This window comes from Phycodurus eques, chromosome 1, assembly GCF_024500275.1.
Source record: "Phycodurus eques isolate BA_2022a chromosome 1, UOR_Pequ_1.1, whole genome shotgun sequence".
Taxonomy (NCBI): domain Eukaryota; kingdom Metazoa; phylum Chordata; class Actinopteri; order Syngnathiformes; family Syngnathidae; genus Phycodurus; species Phycodurus eques.
This window is the reverse complement of record NC_084525.1, coordinates 31,494,387-31,511,828: the sequence shown is the minus strand read 5'-3', so window position 1 is coordinate 31,511,828 and position 17,442 is coordinate 31,494,387. Positions and strand designations below refer to the sequence as shown.

At 40.9% G+C, this 17,442-nt stretch overlaps 1 protein-coding gene across 3 annotated transcripts in view; it reads right to left on the bottom strand.

Annotated features, from left to right (window-relative positions):
* Window positions 1–12,288, bottom strand: part of flna (filamin A, alpha (actin binding protein 280)) — a 61,610-nt gene extending 49,322 nt beyond the window's left edge. For all 3 annotated transcript variants that reach the window (XM_061687635.1, XM_061687652.1, XM_061687644.1), the window contains exons 1-2: window positions 12,067–12,288; window positions 4,325–4,783 (exon numbers count right to left, since the gene is read on the bottom strand). In XM_061687635.1, the coding sequence (XP_061543619.1) occupies window positions 4,325–4,694 (370 nt within the window). In that variant the 5' untranslated portion in view covers window positions 4,695–4,783; window positions 12,067–12,288. The remainder of the gene's footprint in view (window positions 1–4,324; window positions 4,784–12,066) is intronic.
* Between the last annotated feature and the right edge of the window lie 5,154 nt (window positions 12,289–17,442).

The window sequence follows — 17,442 nt, the reverse complement described above, 5'->3', positions numbered from 1 at the left end:
ACCTCAACACGAAAATACAAAAGACCAGTGCAACAAATACGACACTGGCTGATCTGATGAGCAAAAAATTTTGCTTAAACTCAAGGAGTAGCAAGAGAGGATGTCCGCTCCAGAGGTGGGTAAAGAAGCCAAATATTTTACTCAAGAAAGAGTACTGTTACTTGACAATAATGTGATGTAAAAGTAAAAAGTAGTCCTCCAAAAAAAATTCCTTTAGTATGAGTGAAAGGTACACAGTGAAATAATGACTCAAGTACTGAGTAAATAGTGAGTAACTTCTGATTTTCTTTTTTTTTTTTAACCACAGCATGAATAGCAAAACAAAAAATGTTTTTTACTGCAAGGGGTTTTCTCAAGTTCTAAGTGGGCTGAAATATCCACATTTGGGCAGATGGTTCCAGGCAAATCCAACAATACATGAAAGCTGTTGTTTTTGTTCGTCTAAACGTAAACAAGAGTAGCGCGCCGTTGCCTTCATGGTAACAACGACCTTCACAAAATTGCCACCACATATGACATGACAATCAGCCGGGCTGGCTCATCTACTGTTAATACCTATGCCCGGGAAGCCCAATAGAAGACGACGTGTGAGGTCATAACTTTCTTGTAAAGTTTGATTGGTGAACTAGACTTAAAAGTCACGAGCGCTTAAACTGGATTGGCGCAAACAGCGCCCGATTCGGAAGTCGAAGTCTCACGCACGAAATAGTTGATAAATAAGCAATAATTGATAAATAAAAGTAGCGAGCAACATTTACATCATTGAAACGGAGTAAAAGTACTGTTACTTCTTAACAGCGGAAGAGTTTTTTTCTGGTGCAGTCTACTCCTGTGACTCCAAAGCAGATCCCGAGAGCACAGGCGGAACCTCAGGCCGATGTGCTTTCGCATATTAGTCCGCCGCGGAGTAATATTCAGAAATTACATCTGTGTGTGGAATGGATCAAGTTGCCAGCGTTCAAGGAGTACGAAGCAGCCTATGACGTCAGCGACGGCGACCCCCCACCCCCCACCAGGAAAAACTCATCGGATCTGTACGATTCACATAAATGGCCTATTTTGAGTTCAAAACGGCAAATTTTGCTGAAAGGTGACTGATTTGCATGTATGCTTACTAAGCATCACTTTTTTTTTGTCGAATTCTAATTCCACAAAAGGGAGTGAAATGCCTCACTTGTTTTCAACTGTCAACCCATTTATAATGTCCATTACTGCCACCTTTAGAAATTACAGTGGAACTGCATTGAAAGCACTTAAACACCCTGTAAAGTGACAGATTTTTTTTTTCCCCCCCAAAACGAATTATACATTGTTCAAGATAAATGCTGAAAACATTTTTTGGACTTGGCTAGAATGCAGTCCGGTGACGCACTTTGGCATCCGGCATGAGTCCACCAGCCTACCACTATTTTAAAACTTTAACCCGTTCATTCGCATCAATGGTTAGCCGGTGCAACTAAGATTTACTACAGTGTGTAGTTGGCTAGCTTGCGATGCCAACACCTTGAAAATACATAATTCTCTAGATGCCACAATTTACAGAACAGCTCAGTGTCTTCCTTTACAACCCCAATTCCAATGAACTTGGGACCTTTTGTTAAATATAAATAAAAACAGAATACAATGATTTGCAAATCATGTTCAACCTATATTTTATTGAATACACTACAAAGACAAGATATTTAATGTTCAAATTGATAAATTGCATTGTTTTTAGCAGATAATCATTAACTTAGAATTTTATGGGTGCAACATGTTCCAAAAAAGCTGGGGCAGGGTCATGTTTACCACTGTTACATCACCTTTTCTTTTAACAACATTCAATAAACGTTTGGGAACTGAGGACACTAATTGTTGACGCTTTGTAGGTGGAATTCTTTCCCATTCTTGCTTGATGTACAGCTTCAGCTATTCAACAGTCCGGGGTCTCCGTTGTCGTATTTTACGCTTCATAATTCGCCACACATTTTCAATGGGAGACAGGTCTGGATTGCAGGCAGGCCAGTCTAGTCCCCACACTCTTTTACAACGAAGCCATGCTGTTGTAACATGTGCAGAATGTGGTTTGGCATTGTCTTGCTGAAATAAGCAAGGGCGTCCATGAGAATGACATTGCTTGGATGGCAGCATATGTTTCTCCAAAACCTGTATGTACCTTTCAGCATTAATGGTGCCTTCACAGATGTGCTAAATTGCTTGTAATTGTACGTTGAGGAACATTGTCCTTAAACTGTTCGACTATTTTCTCACGCACTTGTTCACAAAGATGTTAACCTCGCCCCATCTTTGCTTGTAAATGACTGAGCAATTCAGGGAAGCTCCTTTTATACCCAATCATGGCACCCACCTGTTCCCAATTAGCCTGTTCGCCTGTGGGATGTTGCAAACAGTTTGATGAGCATTCCTCAACTTTCTCAGTCTTTTTTGCCACCTGTCCTAGCTTTTTTGGAACGTGTTGCAGCCATAAAATTCTAAGATAATGATTATTTGCTAAAAACAATAGAGTTTATCAGTTAGAAGATTAAATATCTTGTCTTTGTAGTGTATTCAATTAACTAGGTTGAACATGATTTGCAAATCATTGTATTCTGTTTTTATGTTTAACACAACAGTCCCAACTTAATTGGAATTGGGGTTGTTAATTCCCAAGCGAGGTGGAGACAGCACAGACGAGCCTGCCACTCGTCTGCCAGCCAAGAGAAGCCCAGAAGCCTGTTGGCTTGCAAGCTAGCTGGTGGCTAGCCCCTCTTATCGCATCGCAAAAAGCCCCACAACGACCCAATTGTCGAGCTTTGTTAATTGTGGGCCTGTGAAGCCCTTTGACACTCTTTTGTGATTAAGGGCTACACAGATAAACTTGACTGGACCTGACCAAGAGGGATATATTCCAGCCACCGTAGGCTTTAAATTGATATATTCTCACAGCTCAAATGTGTAGGGATGTGCAGACATAGGAAAGTTGCTTGATGAAGTACAATGCATTTTCCAGTGGGGCCTGGTTATACACAATCAGAAGGCATGCTCACAGACATTGAGAGCAGGACAATGGCTTAATTTTTTCCATGATTTTGAAGCCTCATTTTATATACTTGCCGAAGTGTTGTTTTTTAATAAAATCATTCAAATTTACCAGGGTTGTTAACACTTGTCTGTGGGTGTGTCAAATTTAGAAGCCTTGCCTTCACTTTACAGGGACTTTTTGTGTTCAAAACAATTACTAACTTGGGCATTACCTGTATATAAAGAAAGGAGATAGCAGTACCATAGCTGTCGTGTACAGTTTCTTGCTCCAACTCTTTTGCATACAATATTGTATTCGCTGCAAAGCCAGGTAAGATCTACCTCCATCTGGTATTATAGTTCAGTCTTCATTGAGCTCTAAACCCTACTAAGGTGCTCGTTGCTTCATTCACTGCAGTCCCACCACGTTTACACAGAGGTGTTACAAAGCCAACTCATGCAGTCCCACCACGTTTACACAGAGGTGTTACAAAGCCAACTCATAACGACTTCTCACATGATTTCAAGTCCGCTGTTTCGACGCAAGTTCACCAATACACGAGAAACTACATCCAGGCAAAGTCTATTCAATCCAGTCTGATGTGACAAGCCAGGAACAAAGTTCTCATACCATGGAACCCCAGCCCACAGCACGATATTAGCACAGACAATAGGCCTGTGTCCAAGCGTGTTCCTCCAAGATCAGCTCTCCTGCCAGCTGATTGCCTGAACTACATCCTGACCCACAAAGCTTGGACTCAGACTAGGAGTAGGCAGCGGGGGCGAGCACAGAAGGACAGGGGCCCTCTTCCCAGTCCTCCCAAATCAACTGGAGAAAGGAGGGGACAAAGCAAGGCCCATGTGTGTGCGCGCACACACACACACACACACACACACAAACACACACAAACACGCACGCACGCGCTTAGGGGGAACCGCCTGCTTTTTCACTCAACACCGAGAAATGTTACCAGCTTTCTTGTAGCTCCATCTAAAACCTGCTTTGATGACGTGTGTATTTCTATAGTTCCACAACACAGTTGCTCATAAAGTTAGAACAAAACGTCTCTCTTCTCTTTTACGGAGAGAATTCATGGGTAATTGGGACACAACGTAATCATCGCACCTGGTCAAAAGTTATTAGTGATGCATAAATAAATGGGAACAAACACAGCATTGTGTCGTAAAACAAAGTTATTTTTACGTTATGGACAACACGGTAGATTCATTGTTTTTTACGGCTTCGCATCTTTTTGTTCGCCAGAGTTAAACGACACGATAAATGCATGATCCATTCATTGCACTCTTCGTAAAAGTGACTCACCTATGGACACCAACTTGATGTTCTCCTTCTCCAGGAACTCCAGGGCTACGGACACGTTCTCCAGCTGCATCTGGCGGAAGGTGGGCCTCTGGTTGTACTTTCGGAACATCTTCTTCTGGGACAGGACCTCCAGGAGCCCGATGAGCCGCAGCCCATCGCCGAGGTCCGTCTGCAAGTTGCCGACTCGCTTGTTGACGCATTTCAGGTGCTCGTTACACCAGCGGGTGAACGTATTCTGCTGGATCTTCTTCCACGGCGCGTCCTCGGCCAGGTCTTTCTCCGTGGCGGGCATTTCTGCGTCCTTGTCCGTGGAGAGAGCGTTGGGAGCGGGCGCGGCGCTCTGGTGGAGTCGGGGGTGGGAACCGCTCATTTTTATAGCGTCGGCTGTCTCTCGGTTCGCTGCCTGGTTTCTGGGTGGAGTCTTTTCAACTTTTCCTTTTCTCTGCCACTCGGCCGCGTCTGTTTGACAGAAACAAATCAAGACTGAAAGTTGGGAATACTAGAGAAGACTTCTCATAACCAGCAAGACATTTGCTCGAAACGTACACCGCTCTGAGCTAACTTGGGGGGCGAAAGTGCACCGAAAAAAACGCCTCAGGCGACCATTTCGACGACCTTCCTTTTTAACCCTTTGTGTACCCGCCTCTCGCCCAAAGTCAGCGGAGATAAGTTTCCAGCTAACCCGCCACCTGAATAAAGGGAAGCGGTATAGGAAATATATGGATATTGTATTGTTACATCCCGCGAAAATCTACTTTACAGTCGCCATTACTGTACAGGGATTGTCGTTTCATCCATGTAGGATTTCAATTGGATCACGATACACTTCCGGAATACTGAGCACCCTGAACTGGTCGCCAGCCAATCGCAGGGCACATGTGGTCAAACAAGCATTCACACTCACATGCACACCTATGGGAAATTTAAGAGTCGTCGATTAACCTACCGTGCATGTTTTGGGGATCTGGGAGGAAACCGTAGCCAGGGGGAGAACATGCAAATTGAGAAAACTCCACACAGGCCGGATTTGAACCCACATCCTCGGAACTGTGAGGCATATGTGCTAATCGGTCGTCGACCGTGCCGCCCAATGGCAACAACAACAATAATAATAATAATCTCAAATTGCTGTTGTATTGCTCTACAAACCAAATCCTGCACGGAAATCCTAGTTTTACTGAATCGAAGTTATACATCTTAGATGTATCTAATCATTATCCACTATCTATTTTTCGTACCGTTCATCTTCACTAGCTGTAGCCTATCCCAGCTGACTCTGGGCGAGAGGCGGGGTACACTCTGAACTGGTCGCCATATATAACCATGATATTTTAAAAAACAAACAAAACCAAATTTGTAAAATGAGATTTTTATTCAGATTTTTTTTGACACATTCCCAATCCCTCCACCCACCAGGGGCAAAAGGCTTCCATTTACACAGAATGAACATACAGTATTGGTACTAGTGATAGTAATAGCACTAGTCACGGGCTCCCTCTCGTGTTACAGGAAAGAATCACTGCCTAAGTACAGTTCAGTTGTTTTTAACTTTTTAGTACAATACATTTGCATTCAAGCTTTAGGAATTTTTGTTTTAAACTTGTATTTAGGTCAAATGTTTAACTTTTATGTGCAATACATTTTCATTGAATCATTTTTTAAGTACAGTTGTTTTTATTTTCCTGTCTTTAAACACAGTGTTAATGTTCAAGCTGTGCTTAATGTTACAGTGGCTTACAATTATATTAAATATACTTTTTAGGAACCAAATACCGGTCTCGTTTTTTTTAAGAAAACACTGTTGTATTTTGATGTTGGTCATGATGGTGGTACTACGAGAGCTAAATATTTTATTAAGTGGTACTTCAGTGGTAGGTTTGAGAACCACTGCAGCAATGTATTCCAAGGCAAGCACAGTGTGCAGTGGTTAGGACGTCGTCCTCACAGTTCTAAGGTTCTCGGGTCCGGCCTTACTTCTAGAGTTTGCATGTACTCTATGTGTGTGGTTTTTCTTCGGGTACTTCCTTCCTCGTTCCAAAAACACGTTTGGTTCATCAAACATTTAATTGTCCTTGGGTGTGAACGGTTGTTTGTTCAGTCCAGGGTGTACCTTGTCTCTTGCCCAAAGTCAGCTGCAATAGGCTGAGTATGAGTGCTATATGTTTGTGAAATGAATAGATAGATTGGAATATAGTCTTATTTACTATACCCATAGAAAATGCACTACTTCAACAAGTGATTATGGACTAACCCAGGAGTCATCAACCTTTTTGAAAAGAGAGAACTTGGGTACTGATTAATGCGAAGGGCTACCCGTTTGATACACACTTCTAAAATGACAAATTTGCTCAAATTACCTTTTCCTAAGTGTATGTTTTTATGAATAATGATATCAATGTAAACACACTGATCATGTTAACCTCTCACAATTATTATTATCAGCTATTATCTAACAAGGTGGAAACCATGAATATCAATATGTACCTCTTTATTTCTAAATCTTTTTAAGTGTTCATATTTTCATATGATCAGCGCTACATTCCTAGGAAATCACAATGTCCCATAAGTGGTGAGCTATTTTTACAACAGGACCGGGGGCCGAACTGGGTACCCACAGGTACCATGTTGGTGACCCTAGCCATTGAGATGTGGAGTTTTCTGCCCATTTTTTTTTCAGCTTTGATTCAGGTGTCCTGTCACGCATATTTTCATACGACTGCCATTACTGGTGCATAGCTAGAACTGTCGATGTCCGTGGAGTCACTGTGTGTTGTGTACAGTCTTATCTTTAAAGATGTTACAGAGGGGTCAGACAGTGTCTAGACACAACCCTCAACCACTCCTCTGGTGTCTTTCTGTACAGATGAAAAAAGGCATCACCAAGTAGGCACAACATAACCTGGTCAGGATGATGCACGACATTTCATAAAAGCTGTCTGTCTTCTGCAAATGTAATGCTGATTATAGTGGGCAATTTATAAATGTTTTTTGGATCTTGGTGTGAACAAAAGTACTTTCCAGTGTTAGCAATTAATAAGATGCTTGACGTCAGCTCTGTTTGAGACAAGAGTTTGAACCCATAAAATGAATGAGTGCTTTTAAAGTTAATTTGACACAATTATAATGTCATGGTGAATTTTAAGCAGACACAATATTATGGCAGAGGGCTTGTCCATCCACGTTTGCATTTTAGTAAATTAATTTCTGCCTTCAGCATTAGTTTTTTTTTTTGTTTGTTTTGTTTTTTTAACAAATGTATTCGACCAGTGTTTCCCAACCTTTATTTAGCCAAGACACGTTTTACGTCCCCAAAAAATCTCACAAAGGAACAAATGTTAATTAGGTTATGTACCGTCTGCCATCTAGTGGAAGAGTATTAAGTGGTTTTGCCTGTCACTATACGTTGCTGACAGAAATAGTTAAATAAGGTACATTTATTTGTAGTAAAAAAAAAAATTAAATAAAATACAAATTGTAACCAATGAAGTGAAATTGTATAATTTTCCACAACTCCCCCGATGATCTCTCAAGGCACACCAATGTGCCACGACACACTAGTTGAGAATCACAGCAATAGGCCACCATCCAGTGTGAGGTTGATGCCACAGCTTCCACAAATTTACAGCACCGGTAATTACCAAAATATTTGTCCATGTTTCTGAAACGGTTTATATACCCCAGCATGTAGAAGCTCTTTAATCCAAATTATATTTTTATACTAAAATATAATTATAATTTGTTCATTTTGAAATGTAGTATTTTACAAAATAAAACCTTGAAAATAATAAACCACATAATTCCTTGATTAAGATGTCAAATGAGTTATTTACATGCATGTAGGCCCTATTGTTATCGCAATACATATATTTTTGTTTGGGTGCTGGGGACGAAGGAAATCAGTAATTTGGGTTTTGAGCTGTAAATGTTTGAGAAACACTGGGCTAGAGTTTTAAAGATAAGTTCAACAGGTATGCACTGAAAGGTGCTTCTGAGCTGTGACAACGAATGCTTCCTTTTTTCTTTTTTTTTTGTAATTGGCCCTCTTCATACTGTTATGGGGATGAGGCTAACCTAACTTTATGAACACACGTCATGAACAGTCTGGATACGTCAGTAGTGGCTGGAAAGACAAGGAGAGATGATACTGCCGCTAGCTTCTTTGACTAAATAAGGAGTGCAGTGCCAGCAGACTCAATGTGGCCTGCAGCCATTTGCCTTTGTCTTTCAGTGTGCGCGTGGGTGTGTGTCTGACTGTCTGGTCAATGGAGAATCTAAGGAATGTCCCCCAAACACCCTCTCACAACCCAGAAGCCCTGCAGGAGCCCCCGACTTAATAACACCCCAATAAAAGGGATCTATTCTCTCCTTCTTTCGCTCTCTCCCTCCCTCTCTCTCACTCTCTCTCTCAAAAGGAGGTTCAGAATTTACTCGATTTTAATTGAAAAAAATTCACAAACTTTTCAAACAGTTGACATAATGAAACCACTATTGTATTGTAATTGTATGTGTTCAAGCATGTCTCATCTGCAGGTCAGAATTGATCTTTGCTGGGACTCATTGCGGAAGGCGAGTACGTGAACTATTTATTTTATTGTATACTACTGCTCAAACGCTATTCAAGAAAAAAAAATAAAAAGCACAAACACTGGGCAGATAAATGACCAAGACCCTTACCGTTTGAACGGTCGCTGCTGGTAATTTTTTAACTTGTGCTTTGTTTCCCTCTAGTGACTAATTGTTTTACTGCACACAATCTGTGTCATGCAAAACGCAATTTTAACTTTATGCACCTTTATATACAGTAGTCTGAGAATAAATGCCGGCTATACGGACACTGATATCCATTAATCCATAATCACCATTTTAGATCTACCTTTGATTTTATGACCTAATTGTGCCCTAAATGACCTCAATGGAAATGCATCGTCTTTTCCAGCCACATTCCTCTTCTTATCATAATAAAGACATGAATAAATCTTGACAAAGCTCCATAGTCTAATAGACACACTATCCAATAACACATTATGTCAAAAATGAATCAACCCTCTGCAAAAGAAAATGCAATATATACCCGAACATAATATACATCAGGGCGTGTGTGCTGATGGGGCCCTCACCAACTGATCCAGTGGCCTACTTCACTTGAATGAGGTTTTAATGATTTGTGTCATTAGCCATTGCTCAAGTTACTTCGTTTGGAACAGATTTGTTCGTTTGGAACAGATTTTTTGTAAAATTTTTTGTAAATTACCCCAATAATGCCAATAATATTACCCCAATAATGATCATGATATAAATTAGGCTTTGAAAGGACAAACCTGTCACTTTGACAAGTTCAAGCCTTTAAATGCGGACTTTGAAGGTATTCATAGATTTTTAAAAGCATAAAAATGTGCGGGAATAGGTGGTTAATGAATTAAACTGCTCATTGGTGAAATACAGGCCTCACCTGGGTCCTAACTTGCTTCCTCTCCTCTGTGATACAGCTGATCTGATTCTGAGCTGGCTATGCCAACAGCTTGTCGTCTCGGCACACCACACCCAGTCAGCCACATAGCCGTGAAGAAGAAAGGGCGAAACGCATCTCACCAGCATACTACCAGTGTGTCAAATGTGCATGCAAAACACAATCATCATTTCCTATATACATGCATGCTCCCCTTGTAATTAAATCAAAGTGACAGGAACCGTTAGAAATAAGGATAACACTTTTTACTCATGTAATCTAATCAGTATATTTTCTTTTTATTTGGCTCCCCAAAGTCACACTTACCAACAGCTAGTATTCCATAACACCAAGACACACACAAAAATAATAATTAAAAAATAATAAAAAGAATCCAACATTACAGTGGTACTTACCTGCAAAACTAGTCTAGTCAAATCAATTGACTAGAATTCAAAACTACACTAAAATAACAACAAACAGGACACAAATGAAGCAAATAGGACATACAATCAGAACTGATACCAACAATGATTGTGATGTCTCTTGAGACACTTTTCAAGCACCTTAATGCAGTTAGTTAATCCTAACTTTTTCTTCCAACGGCCACCTACAGAAAAATCGAAGGATGCAAGGGCAACTTTGTCATTCTTTACCATGCTAAAACCAATCCATCATTGCAAGATATGTATGCAATTATTGAATGTTTATAAATATTATTTATATTTATTTAAAAAAAACAGCTAGGTGATGAAGCAAAAAGTCAATAATTTTTCAAAATGTTTGGGTAGCCAGCAAGCATCTTGTATCCCACCAGCAGTGGTGGTTTCTGGAATGTGCGATATGTGCAGCCGCACAGGGCAGCATTTCTCACGGGTGTGTCAAAGGGTGTCTTGCAAAGGGCGCCATTTAAGGTAGGATCGTTCAGAACCAAAAACAAGTCCAATCTGTATTAAATTGACCTTGACAAGTAGCAGAAAGTGGAGGAAACAAATCTAAATTCCGAAGCGTGTCTTACTGAATGATGCGTGAATTGTGGAAAACAAGGATGGAAAGAATTAGAATACATTTCTTCTCTTCTCCTGCCTTGTCACCCAGTGTAGGAAGTAAATAATACAATGCCTAGCAAATGACACGGGAAGCAAAAAAAAAAAAAAAAGGAAAGTAAAAAAGGACGGTGGGCCACAAATGGCCCCCGTTTGGACACCACTGCCTTAATGGAACATGCATGTATTTTGTAGCTACTGTATGTGAATGTTGCATATTTAATTACTGTCTTTCAAAAGATCCCACTAAATCTTTCAACTTTTTATGCCAGACATTGTCATTATTTCTGCATTTGCAAATCAGCACTCTGGCACTCAAAAGGCTGTGCCTGCTCAGAAAAATCCCCACCTGAGATGAAGTGATTGACAAAAAACATGTTAAACAGGATCAAAATGTGTGTGGGGTCCTTAAAACTGTGCTTTGTTCTGTCCAAAAAGAAACACTGCATATACCCAAAAAGAAAACTGGCTTAATATATGTCTGTCAAGCAGTTCCACACAATTGTATTTTGTTTGATCTACACAATAAAAATGGGTGTAGAATGTGACAAACATGCAATTGTGTGGAAAAGGTTGGCATAAAGTCCCATTTTTGAGTGTGCATGAAGATCACTTCATGCATGCTCCAAACATATATAGGTCAGATCCTTTTCATCGTCACTTTACTTTAAATATGTCATAATAACATGTAGGTACTTTGGCGCCCCCCGCCCCACATCACAAAAAAAAAAGAACATAATAAAATATTAGAGAGACATGCAGAGGAGATCGAGGGTCACAGAATTTTCACAAATTTAATCCCCCCCAAAATCACTAACTTTTCAGTCATTCGTTTACTTAAACACATAAAGCTCTAGTGGTTTGTGCACAAAATATTACAATTCAAAATGCACCGTGAAATACACTGGGCTAAATAGTGCGCGTGTGCGATGCCCCAACCCATCTCTGGTGAGAGAGAGAGAGAGAGAGAGAGAGAGAAATCACTGTCCGTAGATTACCTTATTTGGTGAGACGCCATAAATGAAGCCTGGCTAACTGAGGATCAGAGGCATGCAAATTACATGTTGCGTGATCGTGCACGATCAGGTCCGAAATCCAAGGCACGGTCACCTGCATGCCTGGGTGAATCGAGTGTTTAAAATGTTGTTTAAAAGGGAGCAGAATGTTTACATGGGATAACGTCACACTCGCACCGACACACGCCGATCTGGAACTAAACGATCTCCCTCTAATTTTAAAAGGAAACTTACGTGGTCTCTTGAGAGGTGAGCCTGTCTGTCTGTCTGCGCTATCCTGCGTGGGTCCTCCCCACGCGAATTGCCAGCGTGGGGAATGGACTTTTCAAGTTTGGAGGCTCGTGTACGTGCAAACAGAAGAGGAAAAAGTAGTTCCTCCGCTCTTTTGGCTGCCGGACTCTCTTCTGAGGAGTAGTGCTTTAATTGGTGGACGAGTGGAAGCATCAGAGGTGCTGTGGGGGAGTGACTGACTTCTCCGACTCGTCCTCTACCCCGCGCCTCTTCTTTCACCAGTGACGTCACGACCGCGCCTAAAGATGTCAAAGGTGTGATGTCATCGCCGCGTGTGGCGCACGTACCTCTATCATCCTACTTGTTAGTGTGTATGTATGTTCCACACACACACACACACACACACACACACACACACATATATATCAGCCCCCAGCTGAGAGTTTACTCAAAAGGCAAGAATGTTCTGCTTACAATTCATCAGTGGTGGGAGGACATGAGCAGAGGAGGAGTGGAGACAGAACAGAGAGAGGACGAGAGAAGGGATGGCGAGAAGGAGAAGAAAGCAGACAGAGAGAGAGACAGAAAGACGGAGGGAATTGATGATTCTGGGAATGCCATGAAAACTTCTACTTATAAACTCTAACCCCTGTTTGGCCCTGTTTGGTGTGTGTGTGTGTATGTGTTGCATTAATTACAGCCAGATGTCTGCTGTTGGGCTTGTGAGCCAGGCGGTCAATGACATCATCCTTGTGGAGTTTGTAGACGTTATATTACTAGATCCCACACACAATAATAATTTGGGGAGGACTGATGTGGTTTTTCCAGGAAATAATGCCAAAAATAGCAAAAATACATCTAATGTATATCAAGATGCATAGGCGCAGTCATTGATTTCATGACAGCTACAATACTTTCAGTATACTCACAAATCCAGTTGCACTTTTCAACCCTCATTGTAAATTACATATATTTTTAAACTCCTAATTCCAATATAAAAAACAAAAGCCACTTTTATGTATTTTCTTCTTATGTTTGTCCATTACAAACATTTTACAGTGGGGTTGCAATCATTTTCAGTGCAACACATATCAATGTTTAACATCCATCCATACATCCATTTTCTGAGCCACTTCTCCTCACTAGGTTCGCGGGCGTGCTGGAGCCTATCCCAGCTATCATCGGGCAGAACTGGTTGCCAGCCAATCGCAGGGCACATACAAACAAACAACCATTCGCACTCACATTCACACCTACGGGCAATTTAGAGTTGTCAATTAACCTACCATGCATGTTTTTGGGATGTGGGAGGAAACCGGAGTGCCCGGAGAAAACCCACGCAGGCACGGAGAGAACATGCAAACTCCACACAGGCGGGGCCGGGGATTGAACCCCGGTCCTCAGAACTGTGAGGCAGACGCTCTAACCCGTCGTCCACTGTGCCGCTAATATTTAACATATTAACATGGAAAAAATCGGCAAGTGTGTGCTTCCTGCTGTTTTAGTGTGGTGTGTTCGAGATTACAGCACACCACACACACAATATCTCCATCGACAATTGTGAGAGGGACGGGGGGGGGGGGGGGGAAGCACAAAGAGTAGTGGTAGAAGAAGAAAGATAAAAAGCTAGGTTAACTGTTAGCTTATCTGGTAACAACCTTGCATTTGCAAACTCTTTTTATTTTTGTTGTGGTAAATGACTTGTGAGACATAAAACGACATAAAAGCTTCAGGTCGCTGCCTAATTAATTGGTTGTCGTTCCATTTCACATCAAAGTCATGTCGTCCGTGGATTCAGTCTGCCTTGGTATTAACCGCACGAGGATTTGCAATCGCAAATGTTGAACAGGTTTAACATCTGCAATTGTTGGCCCAAGCAGATTTAAAAAAAAATCGGAAAATCACTTATTACACAACTCACTACAGGATAATTGCTCAAGATAATCTTTAGAGACATTCAAGAATTATGCTTTGTGAGTCATAGTCACACCTAGAAACAATTTACAGTCTTCAATGATGCTCAGCTGTTTGTGAAATAGCAATATTAATATTTTTAGTGCGGTGAATATGATTTATGTTGTGTTTTATGCAAGTATTAGTGTGCCCAGTTTATTTGCATGCTAGTCATTAGCCATTATGGCAGTATGGTGGTTGTAAAATGGATGGATGGATGATTATTAAGTTTTTCACTTAGCCATCAATGATACCTCGCTGTGGTAGCGTCACACACACACAAAAAAAAACCTGAGCTTTCACGCGATGTCCTACAATTTCAGATACATGACACCCATCCTCTGTTTTATTGTTCTGCAATTGTATTTTCAAACAGTTAATCATCCGACTACATTTGTGGTATCAATATACACACTCTTATTATGTATTATCTATATTATAATTTCTGTATCCAGAGAATAAAAACAAGGCGTAGAGATGTCATATTGTGGAACTATGCAAAGACGACAAAACTTTGGCATCCAAATCCCTCTTTTAAAAAAAAAAAAAAAAAAGAGATTCATCACTGATTAAAAGCACGTATTATTGTTAATAACATGCTGACTAAAGAGTATCGAGATGAGTACAATACCCAAATGGGGGCAATCAGGGCCAATAATCCTCAGTTCGCGAGTGAGGATAAGCGTTACAGAGAATGGATGGATGTTCTGTGAATAGGAATTTTCAAGATTTATAGATCTGCTATTACGGATGGGAAGATTGGAAGTAAAACTTCAATGTAATGCGATGCATAGCGACAGTAACATGGACAGGGTCTGCTTTTAATAGTTTTAGAGTCAGGAGTTAAAAATCAGAGCAGTATGGCTCCGACTGAAAGCGTCACAGAAAAACTTGTCTTTGTTAGCCAGTTAAGGAAACTAAGTTCAATGTTTGACTGGAAATGATGGAGGTGATTGTTTAAAATGATCCTTGGCCTCTTGTCTCTCTGTCTCTTGTTCAGTGTCTTGCATACAAATATATGAAACTGTACATGTGCCAAATATTAAATTACATCCTTCCCCGAGGTTATACTAGAGCAAATTAACTCTTGAGTACAGACTTTTAACAATATGCCACATTGTTTTTACTTGCTGTCTCAACTCATCCCCCCCTACCCGACTCCAAGTCAAAGGCACTCAACACACATAAACCTTGATCCCATATAACCAACTGGAGTAAATGTGGAAAAATTTTACTTGTTAAAGCGAGGTCCATTTTTAGATGTGAAATCTAATCTTTATGGTCACTGGAAGCAGGCAAATCATTTGCACAGAAACAGCAGTGTAAGAAAAGATCAAATGACATAGGACCTCCATTGGCTTCAATCAAGAGTTATACAATTACGACTCAAATCAATTTATGATATGGAAATTATTCGTAGTCATTGATGGTGTAGTGGTACAGTTGCCTGACTTTATTGCAGGCAGTGTGGGTTCAGTTCCCACTCAGTGATGGTGTGAATGGGAGTGCAAATGGTTGCCTGTGTCTATATTTGCCCTGCGACTGACTGGAAACCAGTTCAGGGTGTAGTCTACCTTTTTCCTGAACAATCAGGGCCAATAATCCTCGGCTGAGACAGGCACCAACACCCTGTGACCTGGAGCAGGTTAAGCGGGCTTGACAATGGATGGATGGACATTTTTCTTTTATATTTTTAGGTGAAAAGTCTCCCAACTTGAAAGATTCAGGACGCACGACCACATTCAATTTGAAACTGTGCATTCACCTACAAGTTTATTGGAGCGTCAACTCGATGAGGTCTTTAACATGATATATTTCCCGTTTTCTCCACCAACCACAACTCATTTCATGACATTATGAAAAGAGGGAATTTGTACATCCATCCTGACAAAGCAGTTTTATCAATTTGAGGATTGTGCCAGCACATAATAAGGACATGTTCTTATTTCACATGCTCAGTGAAATTAGGCTGAAGTTAGAAAATTGAAATCACTTGACACTTATTATTATTATTATTATTAAGCAAATGGCTATATTTATATATATATATATACCCACTAACAAGTAGGATGATATAGGTACATGTATTACGTGTTCAAATGAAGTGCTTAACTTCGGAATAATTATTTGAAAAAACTAACATAATACAGATATTACTTCATGTTTTGATCCTATGGGTAGAAGCAAAATCATGCATTGTAAAAATGCATTATACATAGGTAGAAGGGTTTTTCAGAATTTTGAGATCAACTTTGGGGGTGCGTATTATACACAAGAAATTACGGTACTTGAGTTAGAAAGTACTCAGCGAAAGAACTACTCAATTACTGAGTAAATAGTGAATAACTTCAGATTTTTTTTAATGTAAGAGCATGAACATCAAATAAAATAAAAATAACTAAATAAAATATGAATGTGAACATTCAGATATTTCTGAACAATATCATTCAGTCATCTTCCGTACCGCTTATCCTCACTAGTGTCGCGGGGGTGCTGGAGCCTATCCTAGCTGACTGGGCGAGAGGCGGCGTTCACCCTGAACTGGTCGCCAGCCAATCACAGGGTACATAGAAAGAAACAATCATTTGCATTCACATTCACACCTACGGGCAATTAAGAGTCTTCAATCAACCTAACATGCATGTTTTTCAGATGTGGGAGGAAACCGAAATACCCGGAGAATACCCTCGCAGGCACGGGGAGAACATGCAAACTCTACACAGGCGAGGCCGGATTTGAACCCGGGTCCTCAGGACTGTGAGGCAGATGTGCTAACCAGTCGCCGACCGAAAAGCTGATCACTTAATCTAAAACATCCATCCATTTTCTGAGTCGCTTATCCTCACTAGGGTCGCGGGCGTGCTGGAGCCTATCCCAGCTGTCATCGGGCAGGAGGCGGGGTACACCCTGAACTGGTTGCCACCCAATCGCAGGGCACTTACAAACAGACAACCATTCGCACTCACAGTCACACCTACGGGCAATTTAGAGTCTCCAATTTATGCATGTTTTTTGGGATGTGGGAGGAAACCGGAGTGCCCGGAGAAAACCCACGCAGGCACGGGGAGAACATGCAAACTCCACACAGTCGGGGCCGGGGATTGAACCCGTGTCCTCAGAACTGTGAGGCTGACGCTCTAACCAGTCGGCCACCGTGCCACCTAATCTAAAACATAATAAATAAAATCTTTATAAAATAAAATCTTTGTAAAATTCAGCTCCAAGAAATGGTCTTATACAACAGTATATTGTTTCTACTTGTTAAACAGCACAATACTGTAGGCTCACCAGGTAGGTGATTATACAGATTGGACTGGATTAGGAAAGCCACACACCTGTCAATACAGCTCACAGTGCATGTCAGAGCAAATGAGAACCATGAGGTCAAAGTAATTGCCTGTAGTGCTCAGAGACAGAATTGTGGTA